Below are 11,574 nucleotides of genomic sequence, written 5' to 3' on the forward strand. Positions count from 1 at the left end.
ATGATAGCATAAGAAACAACAAAAGAGAAACAACTAAGAAACTAAGAGAAACAACAAAACCAAAATGTTTTTCTAGGTAAGTCATGTCTTGTGTTTGAGACAAAGTTATATTTCAAGATTAAGCTTCTTTTTCTCAGGATCAGACAGGACCGAAAACCCACCTATTCTCCCTGGCATTTAATACTCAACAGGATATCTTGGTGTTTTATTGTTTTACATTACTCTTTGCCTATATATCATATTATCTGTATATACTGTTTTAAAGTTGTTGTTTTTTTTTTTTTACTTTTATGAAGCACTTTGGGCAGCTGAAGTTGTATTTAAATGCGCTGTATTAATAAAATTGAACTGAAACTGAATTGATATCTAGCAACATAAAACAATAAATAATAATAGCAAAGTATAAACTATGATACAATAAAGCTATGCAGAAAAATAAGATGTTAAATGAAACTCAATATGAGGTTGGTTGGCAGCGTGATCCTCTGTGTGTTCTTGGGCAAGACACTTCATCCAACTGCCCTTAATATTAACCAGGGTTAACTAAGGATGACTACTCCAGCTGCAGCTCAGTTGTACTCTTCACCGCGTGTTAAGTGATATAATATTAACTACGGGTTACTAAGGACACAAAGACTAAGGGCACAGCAACAATATGCAGTTTTGTTAGGATAGAACCAGCGACTTCCGTGTTACAGCTGCTATCAACAATTGATATTTCATTCCTGTGTCGTCTTTTCCTTGTCTGTCCTTCTCCGCATCCACTTTCTACTTAACACAATCGTTTATAGTGTATCCTTTGCCAAATATCCATCTTCGATAAATTGTTGCAGGAAGCTGGGAGTAAATCACTGTCAGGCTGAGTAGGACCGTGGCATTCCTGGTTGAAACAGTGTCTGAGATAACAGTAGAGAAAACGAGCTCTGATATTCTGAGGACATTGTGGCACTTTGAATGTGATGTAACCTACTCCAGGATTCATGTGCAGGTTTATTTATGAAGGCTTTTCTCTGGAGTATGAGCAGGAAGTGGTGTCCTTTGTGAAGATGGAGGTGATAACACATAGCTCAGAAATATGCATCGATAAGTGGACTGGTTTGTATTTGGGAGTTAGGAGTTCTGCATATTGTATGGCTCTGGAATACATGATTTTTGTAGTGAAAATATTCAAAAAAGGCTAATCTCTCAATGCTTATATTATTAAAATGGCAGTTGCAGCTGGTTTCTCATAGATGTACATGATTATTATTATTAAAGGTGCACTAGGTAGCTTTTCTGGTGGAGGAAGAGCCACCATTTGCTCATGTTGGGAAGTAACTGAATACATGTATCAAGAATATGTTTTCTGAATGCAGTAAATGTATTTTGGTACAGTTACTATTTCATTTGGTGGTGTTTAGAATACAGTTACTTTTTAAAATCAAAGGAATAGGCTTCAAATCGTACAGAAATAGTGAGAAAAATATAAAAAAAACAGTGCATAACAAACAGTGAAACAAATATGAAGCCGTTTTTAATCCTATGTTGCATGTTTACTCTATCATTTAAATGCAACCCAGCATGAAAGTATTTTAAGTATTCAGAATATAGTACTCTAATTGAACTATGTATCAAAGTACATTTTAATGCAGGTATTCAGTATTCTGTAGCTAAATACATTTTGTCTTTACCTGGAATATGTATACATTTATCCAACTGCAGATGCTTTTATTGCTAAAATATAACAGCCTATTTTCTCCTAATGCCATACTGTGCAACATTTAAGGCAAAACAATAACATTTCCTGACCCCGGAAAAGTTACACAGTACATGTTTAAACTGACAAATAGTGCAATATCAATAGGATGTCAAAAAGTCGTTAAAACCTGGATATTGTCTTGTGTAATTGTTCTATGAGACGTCTGATATTGTGTGTCCTCTCCTCAGGGGGGTATGTACGTGTTCCAGCTGTTCGATGCGTACGCGGCCAGTGGGATGTGTCTGCTATTTGTGGCCATCTTTGAGTCCATATGTATCGGCTGGGTCTATGGTAAGAACAGAGGGGACATTTATTCCTCAAAATATGCCTTTGGTTTCTGTGTAATCCCTCAGTCGTCCAGGTATGATCCATAGTAAAAGAAAAAATGACAGACTTGAATATTTCTTTTACTCTGTGTTTTTGGTTCTCACATTTTAACAAGCATCATCCCAAGAAATATGTGGCTTTCTGACTAAAAATCCCCTGCAGAGTAAACCAGATCTATAAAAGAACTTCACAGGGTCTTGTGGCTAAACCTGGTCGAAACAATAGCAGAGGAGAAAATTAATGATTTAAATTGTTTATTAATTAAATAAACACCAAAGATGCAGAGGACCCTCACGCCACGTTCACTATCTGAAAACCACTGACAAATCCTATGGCCTGTGATTCATTTACAAAATTAAATATAGTTACCAAGGAAACAGCTCTTTTTTCACATTGTGTAACTGTATAATACTGTCTTTGGTCAGTTATGCCTCATATCATACAAGATTATTACATAACACTTTAGTTCTTTTCCATTTCTTGTGTGCCCTCTGCTGGAGATCAGGGTTAAGCACATATTGTTGTTACTACTGTACTGTAAACTATATTGTTAAGGTCAGGATTATGTTAATTCACAGTGTTGCCATTAAATCATTTAAAGGTGCTTTTTTATGATGAACAGAAGAAACATTACTTTACATTTGATCCAGTCAAAACAACACTAAATAAAAGTTAACTCTGTGACATAAGTGATTATAACAAAAACATGAAAATGACTAACTTATTTATTTATGTATATATCTATAATATTCATTTAGTTTATGAGCTAGTATTTATTCAAGCACCATACTCACAACATCCTAGTCCTATATTTTTAAAGGTCTTATATTACGCAAAATTGTCTCCTATGAGCTTTAAGCCATGTTAGAATGTTATTAGCTCATTGAAAACATTTATGCAGTTGTTTTTTGCTTCTTTCACACATGTTTTTGATGAGGAAACAGCATTATAACATAGATCAGAAAATAGTGAAATATTCAGGAACATAGTGCAAAATGCAGATTGCTGTTTTAATATAGCATATAGTCACTTATACAAACATTTGTGTATTTTCCTATGCAGTTCACTGAGATACCAGGCTCTTAAAAGTGTTCTCTACACCTGTGCTGATGGAGGTTTCACCACATGTTTGTCTCCATGGAGCTGTACCCACTTTGCTCACATTAAATGTGTCTATGTTGCATTTAATCAAGTACATGGAGTGTTTTTACTGCTAAAGAGATATTTGACCTAGTTTGCTCCATGGAGATAATTGTGTTTAATGCTTTACCATGGTACATTCCAGACAAAGCAATAACATCTGCATAGAGACAAGCAGGTGACAGACCCTCCATGAGAAAAGTTACACAGTACACCTTTAACTTGCCCCTATGTAGCAGCATGACACTCACTCGAGTCTAGAATTTGACAAGCACCAATTATTCTATAAAGATATTAAGTCTGTTTTTAGCCGTTCTAATTGAGTTGTTCCGGTCCTGTCTAGAGCCCTGATTATCTGCTCAAACTGTCAGGAGCCATCTGCCTCCTCATTATTCAGGCTCTCCTCTTGTAACTCAAAGTGACAAATGTTTTTTTTTTTTTTTTTTTTTGTGTCAATTCAGGAAGTGACAGATTCTACCTGAACATCGAGGATATGATCGGATACAAGCCCATCTTCTTCATTAAGTGGTGCTGGATGTTCCTCACCCCTGGCATCTGCGCTGTGAGTCCAGACCTTCATTATCAATAATAAACTATGTTATTTTCACTAAACAGCAGAGAGATTAGAATCATTCAAATGGACTGTTCACATTTAAACGATTTTGATGGTTTTGGTGTCAGGTGAAATTAGGATGATGGGCCAAAATTGTCAATGAAGATCAAGTAATCTCAAATTATCTGGATTTTTCTCCACTATCGTAAAAATATGTGACTGTACAAGTGTTGAAAGATGTTCTTTATCAAAGTGCAGTTTGTTTTATTTAATGATAAATCTATGGATGTTTTTGATTTGATTGAACATTTTAAAACAGTACTTAATAGGCTAACAAAAAAGTTTATTAGAAGTACTTTAGCCATGAGTTAGTTCAGTTTTACACCTGATTTAGACATATTTTACACCTGGTTTAAGCCTAATTTAGACCTGATATTGTCCGGGGTTAGATCTGATGATAATTAGAAAGCCAGATTTTACCTTTGGCGTGAAAAGTCTGGGCTAACTTATTTAAACTCTAAACTTGAACTAAGCCTGTCATAGTTTGTGCCAAGTAAAAATCCATTGTTTTTGTTTTGTTTTACTTGTACTTATATGTATATTCATGGTGACAAAAAAGTCTTAACCAGTTGTATTTTAATTGATAGAAAGATAAACATATTTCTACAAGGAATTATGCAAGTTACCTCACTGCAATTCAGATGAGACAACTTCACCTTGTCCAGTTACGATGTGGTCACTTTATTTTACCATTGTTTTGCACTATCCAATTGCTTCTATCAAAAATATATTACATACATTCTCACATACAGCAATACTTAATCATATACTAAATATTAAAAGTAACGTTACAGCAAAAACATGCAAGAAATGTTCCATCTGTCACAGTTTTGTTATTTTGTTCACACTGAGTTGAAAATGTGACCTTTAGCCCTCTCCCTGTGATGTGGGTAACATTTTCCACCCAAATGTCACTGTGTCCGCTGCAGGGGATTTTCCTGTTCTTCCTGATTAAATACAAGCCTCTGAAGTACAATAACGTGTACACCTATCCTGACTGGGGCTACGGCATCGGGTGGTTCATGGCTATGTCCTCCATGGTCTGCATCCCCTTCGGACTCATCTGGAAGATCTGGAAAACCCCCGGGACTTTCTCTGAGGTAACAGCCCACATGGGACACTGTGCAAAGTGTTTATGAACTGCATATGTATGTATATTTTGTTATTAGGTGATGATATACAAATGTCCTTGTCCACATTGAGCACAGTGTTTATTTCACAGCATCTGCAGCACATGTTCAATCAGGAAGTACTATGAACTCCACTAAAATTGGCAAAATAAGAAAAATTATTTGATTATTAGCAAATAGTGATGGGACTTTTGGGTCTTTTATGGGATCCAAACTTTTTGAATGTGTTTATGTCAAAGAGCCGTTCAAAAGACTGGCTTTTTTACTATTTATTTATTTATTTATTTATTTATTTATTTATTTAGTTAGTTAGTTAGTTAGTTAGTTAGTTAGTTTATCTGTATTTATTTATTTATTTATTTATTTCATTTTATTTATTTTTATTTTATTATTTTTCATTTTATTTATTATTTATTTATTTATTTATTTCATTTTATTTTTTTTTTATTTTTTTATTTTTCATTTTATTTATTATTTATTTATTTATTTATTTATTTATTTATTTATTTATTTATATAGCAAAAAGCCAATGTGAGAACTAATTTTATCAACAAAATAATCACAGAGAGAACAAGGCTCAGATTTGTTTAGAGTGGTTCAAACTGAGAGTTGTAATGATCACAATCGAAATAAAATGTAGCACTACAGTAACAATAATTAAAAATCTAACTGTTATTATGATGCCAAATATGTTTTTTGTGCACAAAGTGTTACTATACTCTGCTTCTGTGCTGATTATTGGTTCAGCATTAATCATGATAAAAGTGCATGCAAATTACAAAGAAAAAAACTCAACTCTTCAAAATTGAGATCCAGTTCCAGCCGTTCAAAAGAGCCAACTTCATCATCATTATTAGCAGCATTTTAAGTAACTTTAGCAGTTTAACCTGTCAAATGCAGATGGGATTGATCCTGCTTTGATGAAAGATTGTTGACCTTAAACTGAAATCTTGCTTTAATTTCAATGCAATAAAAGTATCTACCTAAAGTAAGATGATGGCTGAGTGACACGTGCTCTCACCTCATAGCAAGAAGGTTTCAGGTTCAAATCCCAGATTGCTCAGACTATTCTGTGCAGTTTGCATATTTCTTCCTGTGTCTTTGTGGGTTTCATTCTGAGTTCTTCCATCAACCCAAAACATGCACAATAAGTAAAATCCTCCAACAAAGAGCCTAGCTCAAGATCTGAAGATTGTTTTTTGGGGACTGAAAGATGGATCAAATGCAGAGGACAAAGCTCCCTATGGAGAGAAAAAGGGTGCATTAATCTGACAATAATCAAAACACAGATACAGTAATCTTTTCTCACTATACCACATACGAGTCACATTACTGATTCTCCACAGCGCTCCCGTCCCTTCCTCACCTCTCTGTTCCTCTACCTGTGTCTTCACCTGTGTATCTCCTGTGTATCTTGTGCAGAGGATTAAGAAGCTGACCACCCCCAGTCCAGACCTGAAGATGAGAGGGAAACTGGCTGCTCTGAGTCCATACGCCTCCAACGACGCCAAGGCCAAAGGCGACTGCAAAATCTCCACCATCTCAGAGAAGGAGTCGCATTTCTAACCCCGCCCGGGCTACACCAGGTCTCTTTGAGTCATGCAAAAAATAGTGACAGCCAACCACTACACTGCAAAAGAGCTTCACAATGAGTTATAAAGGCTTGAAATCAGAATATTGACTTGTTTTGTGTAGTTTTTGACTGATTTATGAAAGAAGCTAACCAGTAAAAGTGCAATTTGGAGGTTGCACCGTGTTGTCTACATGTAGATGTTATTGCTTTGACAGGAATGCTTCACGGTATGGCATTAAACTTATCTATATTGTATTTCTTCAATCGCAGGTGTTTTTATTGCACAAAAAATAAAACAAAAAAAGAGTTGAAAAACATGTATTGTTACAGTCAGCAGCATCGCCTCTCCACAGATCTGACCTGTAACTTGGCCTAGTGGTGTGTGAAACTGTGAAACATTTCAAGCAAAGTAGGAATATCTCCTTGGACACAAGCAAAAGTTCCATAGTGCACCTTTAATTACCTTGAAGGACGTACAGATATTAAACCCACTAGAGTAAATTTAAACTACTCAAAACAAGTCAACTGTTCTGAAATCTGGTCTTTTTAAGTCATAGATGTTGCATTATTGCACTGTACTGCGCCCCCACCACCAGTGCACAAACGAACCAGAACCTGTGTGATTTTTGTTTTGTAAAATATGATAAAAAGTTTATCACATATTTTAGTCTGTTTTTGGCACCGATTTTGATAACATCTTTATTGTTTTTCTGTTAACATTGTGACTTAAACAGTTGTATTTTGTTGCTAATCACTAATGTTTTGTGTCTGCTGCGTGTTTAAGAGTGAGTATCGGTCGCACTAGTGTCTGTGCCTTTCTCGTGGTGTAAAGGGTTCACAGTGTACATTTATGGATAATGTCTTGTGCCTATGTCTGATTAAAGAACCCAAATGTTTCTATCCATGATATCCAGAGTGATACAGACACCTTTGACATAGCAGTTCAAATTTCAAAACATCATATTGCTTGAAAAGACCTCAAAATGGCGCCTGTAAGCAAGAAATTGAAACTTAGAATAGAGCCCTGTTCACTGGAGTGGTACGGTGCAGCTTGTCATAGGGAACATACATCTCCAAGTACTTTGGTATTACTTTTTTAGGCATAATTACTTGTGTTTTACCTTGTGTAATATGCAAAAAGTACAAAAAAAAAACTGTTCTGCTTTGTTATTGAGGAGTGAATCAGTTCAAATGAGACTAAAGACATCAGCTTCTGGCTTCAAAAAGAGTGAAATGAATTTGAAATACGTCTGGTTAATGGATTATAATGTTTGACATCACAACGTGGAACTTGCAGTTGTGAGCAAGAAAGACAGAATAGTACGTACAAGGATTACTCAAACTGAATTGTCACAGCTGGGAATTGATCTCACAACTCTGAGCCCAGTATATGTGTTATAACTGCTTGACTCCATGGGGATAGATACGTTCAATGCCACACTACTGAACATTCTATGTAATGCAATAACATCCCGTCGGAGACATGTAGGTGGTGGATTCTGCAAGTTTCATAATGCACCTTTAAAGCACTGTATATACTTACTTTTTCATACATAAAGATGAGCTAAGAGCAAACTGTAATACTACTCACCCAAACAGCACTGTCTTTCTCCAGTGGACACAGGCTCTTATGAAATGTAACATGTTGAGGACCTCTGAATCCACATGTGTAGTTAAATCATGAACAGCAGAGGGCACTGTTACAAAAGTCAAGTCTGTAAATATGTCCCACTGTAATCATTCTAAATGTGCTCATGTAACTGAGAGGGCTTCACACACATTTGTATTTTTAGTTTGTCAAACCCAGAGTTTAAACATGGCCACGCTGCATTTGTCACAGTGAGTCCTGAAGCTTCTGAAACTGCGGCGCTGCACCGTTACTGTAGAAACAACAACGCAAAATCATCTTTGTATTGTTAGGGGATAGCTCAGTGAGGGCATATGAGGTACAAAATCATGTTTATTTTGTTTTGTTCATACACATACTTTGCAGAGATAACATTTTCTCTAGTCTGTTGAAAGAAACTGGAGATATTAAAGGTGCACTAAGTAACTTTTCTGGTGAGCGGGCTGCCTCTGCCACCTGCTTGTCTCTATGGAGATGTTATATCTTTGCCAGAAAAAGTCCACAATATGGTCTAGCAAGTGATACATGTGTTTTTATTGCTCAAATAAAACATGCATTGTTACTGTGAGCGGGGATCTGACTTGTAACTTGGCTCTCTTGGGTCGCCTCTGCGCAGATCTGACTTGTAACTTGGGTAATGGCGTCACCTGCTTTACAGTAAGATATAAGTTAATTCCACTGTGGAACATTTAGAAAAAAAAAAAAAAAACACCTCAGTAAAGACAACCAGGTAGTAGATCATCCCTCAGAAAAGTTACATAGTATTTCTTTTAAACCCTCAGTTATTTGTAGTCTAATAAATTTGTTCTTATTCATTACTTTCAAGTGCCCAAATTTCAACACTTTTTAATTTAAGCGTGATAATTGGACTTACGCTGCACCTTGTTCTACCCTGACACTTCAGCCTATCCCGTAAAATACATTTCTCCCACTTTAAAACAAAACATGTTATTTTTACCTTTCCAGTCGTGGCCTCGCTGGCTCGAGTCCTCCCTCACCTCTGTTTCCCCCTCCTCTCGGCTCGGTCTAAACCCTGGATCTGTGTCATTTCACAGTAATTACCCTGAGCCTAACACACTCTGACAGACAGACCGACTGCCTCCTCCTCTGCACTCACTCTGTCACCCTTAATGGACACACGATGCACGTCTCTCACACCACTATTTCAACACACTTATTATTCGGCTTAAGGATTTTTGGAAAAGACAATTTGACACATTTTTAAGATTTGACCCATAATCCAGCTAGTAAGTAAATGAAAGGTGAATTGTGGCAGTCAGTGCATCGGATTAACCGCAAAATCAAATGCGCTTTGCTTTGAACCTGTTATTTTACGGGCCATTCCATATGCAGGACAAAAAAAGGGAAAAATATACAATAAAAGTACCATTTCCACGTTATAATTGACTCTCCTCTTTACGTTACTATGGAGAAAATACAAATTAAAAGTGAATTTTATTGATAAAGTTGCAGAAGGAAGTGCAGTCTGTCTCATCTGTCTCATTGAGCTGGTCTCATTCAAAACCACCATTACCCCCTCCTTCTTTCTTCCCCTCTCTCTCTTTCTGTCTCTGTCTCTCTCTCTCCCCCTCTCTCTCTCTTCTTTTTTCACTCTTTCACTCTTCCTCTCCAGTTTCCTCTCCCAATCAAATGCAATCAGAGCCCCACATCTGAACAGCTGCAAGGATCCAAGTTTTTGGGTTTCTTTTTTTTTTTTTATTCATTCAGGAGGTGGCAGAGAATTGTGGGTAGAAATAGGTCAATAGTGAGTTGAGGAAGTGAAGATTGAGTCAGCTAAAGGAATATGTAAGAAGTATTGATAGACAGAAGCCCCTCCAAAAGTCTTTAAATGTGTTATCTGGTGCATTGATTCCATATTCATACCTCCTCTATACAGTACACACTATTTTGTCTTCAAAGATAGATGATAATCTTCCTGGTTTAGTCCTGGGTCAGACCTGGTTTAGTCCTGGGTTAGACCTGGTTTAGTCCTGGGTTAGACCTGGTTTAGCTCTGGGTTAGACCTGGTTGGTTTAGTGCAGCTATGCTGGGGTGTTGCTGGTCGGCAGTGCTCATTATTAAAGAGGCTTTAGTCATCGTTTGATCCTGGTTTAGTTCTGGTTTAGTCCTGGTTTCATTCTGGTTTAGTCCTGGCTTAGGTTTGGTTGTCTTGGGCTTGACCTGGTTTAGAGCAGCTCTTATGCAAAATTCCAGCATGCAGTATCAAATGGTCTTAGTCCTGGTTTATTCTTGGTTTAGCCCTGGCTTAATCCCGGGTTAATCCTGGTTTAATAGTGGTTTAGTTCTGAGTTAGACTGGGTTTAGTCCTGGCTCAGATCTGCTGCTCTTGTGTGGTGGTCTTGGTATGCAGTGATCATTATCAGAGGAGATTCAGTCAAGGTTTAGCCTTGGGTTAGACCTGGTTTAGTCCTGGTTTAGTGGGTTAGACCTGGTTTAGCTCTGGGTTAGACCTCATTGGTTTAGTGCAGCTATGTTGGGGTGTTCCTGGTCTGCAGTTCTCATTATCAAAGAGGGTTTAGTCATGGTTTGATTCTGGTTTAATTCTGGTTTAGTCCTGGTCTAGTCCTGGTTTCATCCTGGTTTGATCCTGGTTTAATTCTGGTTTAGTCCTGGTTTAGTTTTGGTTGTCTTGGGCTTGACCTGGTTTAGTGCAGCTCTTGTGGAAAATTCCCAGTGTGCAGTATCAAATGGTCTTAGTCCTGGTTTATTCTTGGTTTGGCCCTGGTTTAATCCTGGTTTAATCCAGGTTTAACACTGGTTTAGTTCTGAGTTGGACCTGGTTCAGCGCACCTCTTGTGGAGTGGTCCGTATCTAAAATGGTCCATGAAGAGACAGAACCCATAGTCCCATTGAGCAGACGATGAAGCTGAAGTGACTTGTTCTGATTGAAAACGCTCCATATATTTGTTGCCTGTGGGGCTGCGTATTGGACAGAGAGGTGATATTTTATGTCTGATCAGTGAAATTCTCATTGCACCTGTCTCTATCTCTTTTAGAAATACTATTGCGTGATGTGAATGTCTTGAAATGAAACTTTGTTGATAAAATAGTCATAAAATTCTCTTTGACTTTTGATACGCTGCTCAAACAGTTTAGAATTGTAATGAAGTGTTTTACTGGTCTGTACACACTTTGTATTCACAGGACACACAAACTGTCGGCTTACTCATTTTTAAAAATAAATGTGACAAAGATTGTGAAGAAGTCTTAGTGTTTTATTCATTCACGTTCACATTGTTGATTCATTGATGATTCATAAAAGGAACTAAAAGGTCTAATTAATTAAGTAAAACTAATACGACATGAAAAAGAATAAGTGAATTTAATATTTAACCACAAATGTATGTTTTTCTTGAATGATAATTTTGTTTTAGATGATTTACAGTATATGTATCCAGTTTATAT

The 11,574-nt window shown here is 36.8% G+C and overlaps 1 protein-coding gene across 1 annotated transcript in view; it reads left to right on the plus strand.

Annotated features, from left to right (window-relative positions):
* Positions 1 to 11,373, plus strand: part of slc6a11b (solute carrier family 6 member 11b) — a 35,353-nt gene extending 23,980 nt beyond the window's left edge. The window contains exons 12-15 of the mRNA XM_033966115.2: positions 1,927 to 2,029; positions 3,667 to 3,767; positions 4,748 to 4,918; positions 6,371 to 11,373. Coding sequence (XP_033822006.1) covers positions 1,927 to 2,029; positions 3,667 to 3,767; positions 4,748 to 4,918; positions 6,371 to 6,514 — 519 coding nt within the window. The 3' untranslated portion in view covers positions 6,515 to 11,373. The remainder of the gene's footprint in view (positions 1 to 1,926; positions 2,030 to 3,666; positions 3,768 to 4,747; positions 4,919 to 6,370) is intronic.
* Positions 11,374 to 11,574: the final 201 nt, after the last annotated feature.

The sequence above is a fragment of the Periophthalmus magnuspinnatus genome, chromosome 5, assembly GCF_009829125.3.
Source record: "Periophthalmus magnuspinnatus isolate fPerMag1 chromosome 5, fPerMag1.2.pri, whole genome shotgun sequence".
NCBI lineage: Eukaryota > Metazoa > Chordata > Actinopteri > Gobiiformes > Gobiidae > Periophthalmus > Periophthalmus magnuspinnatus.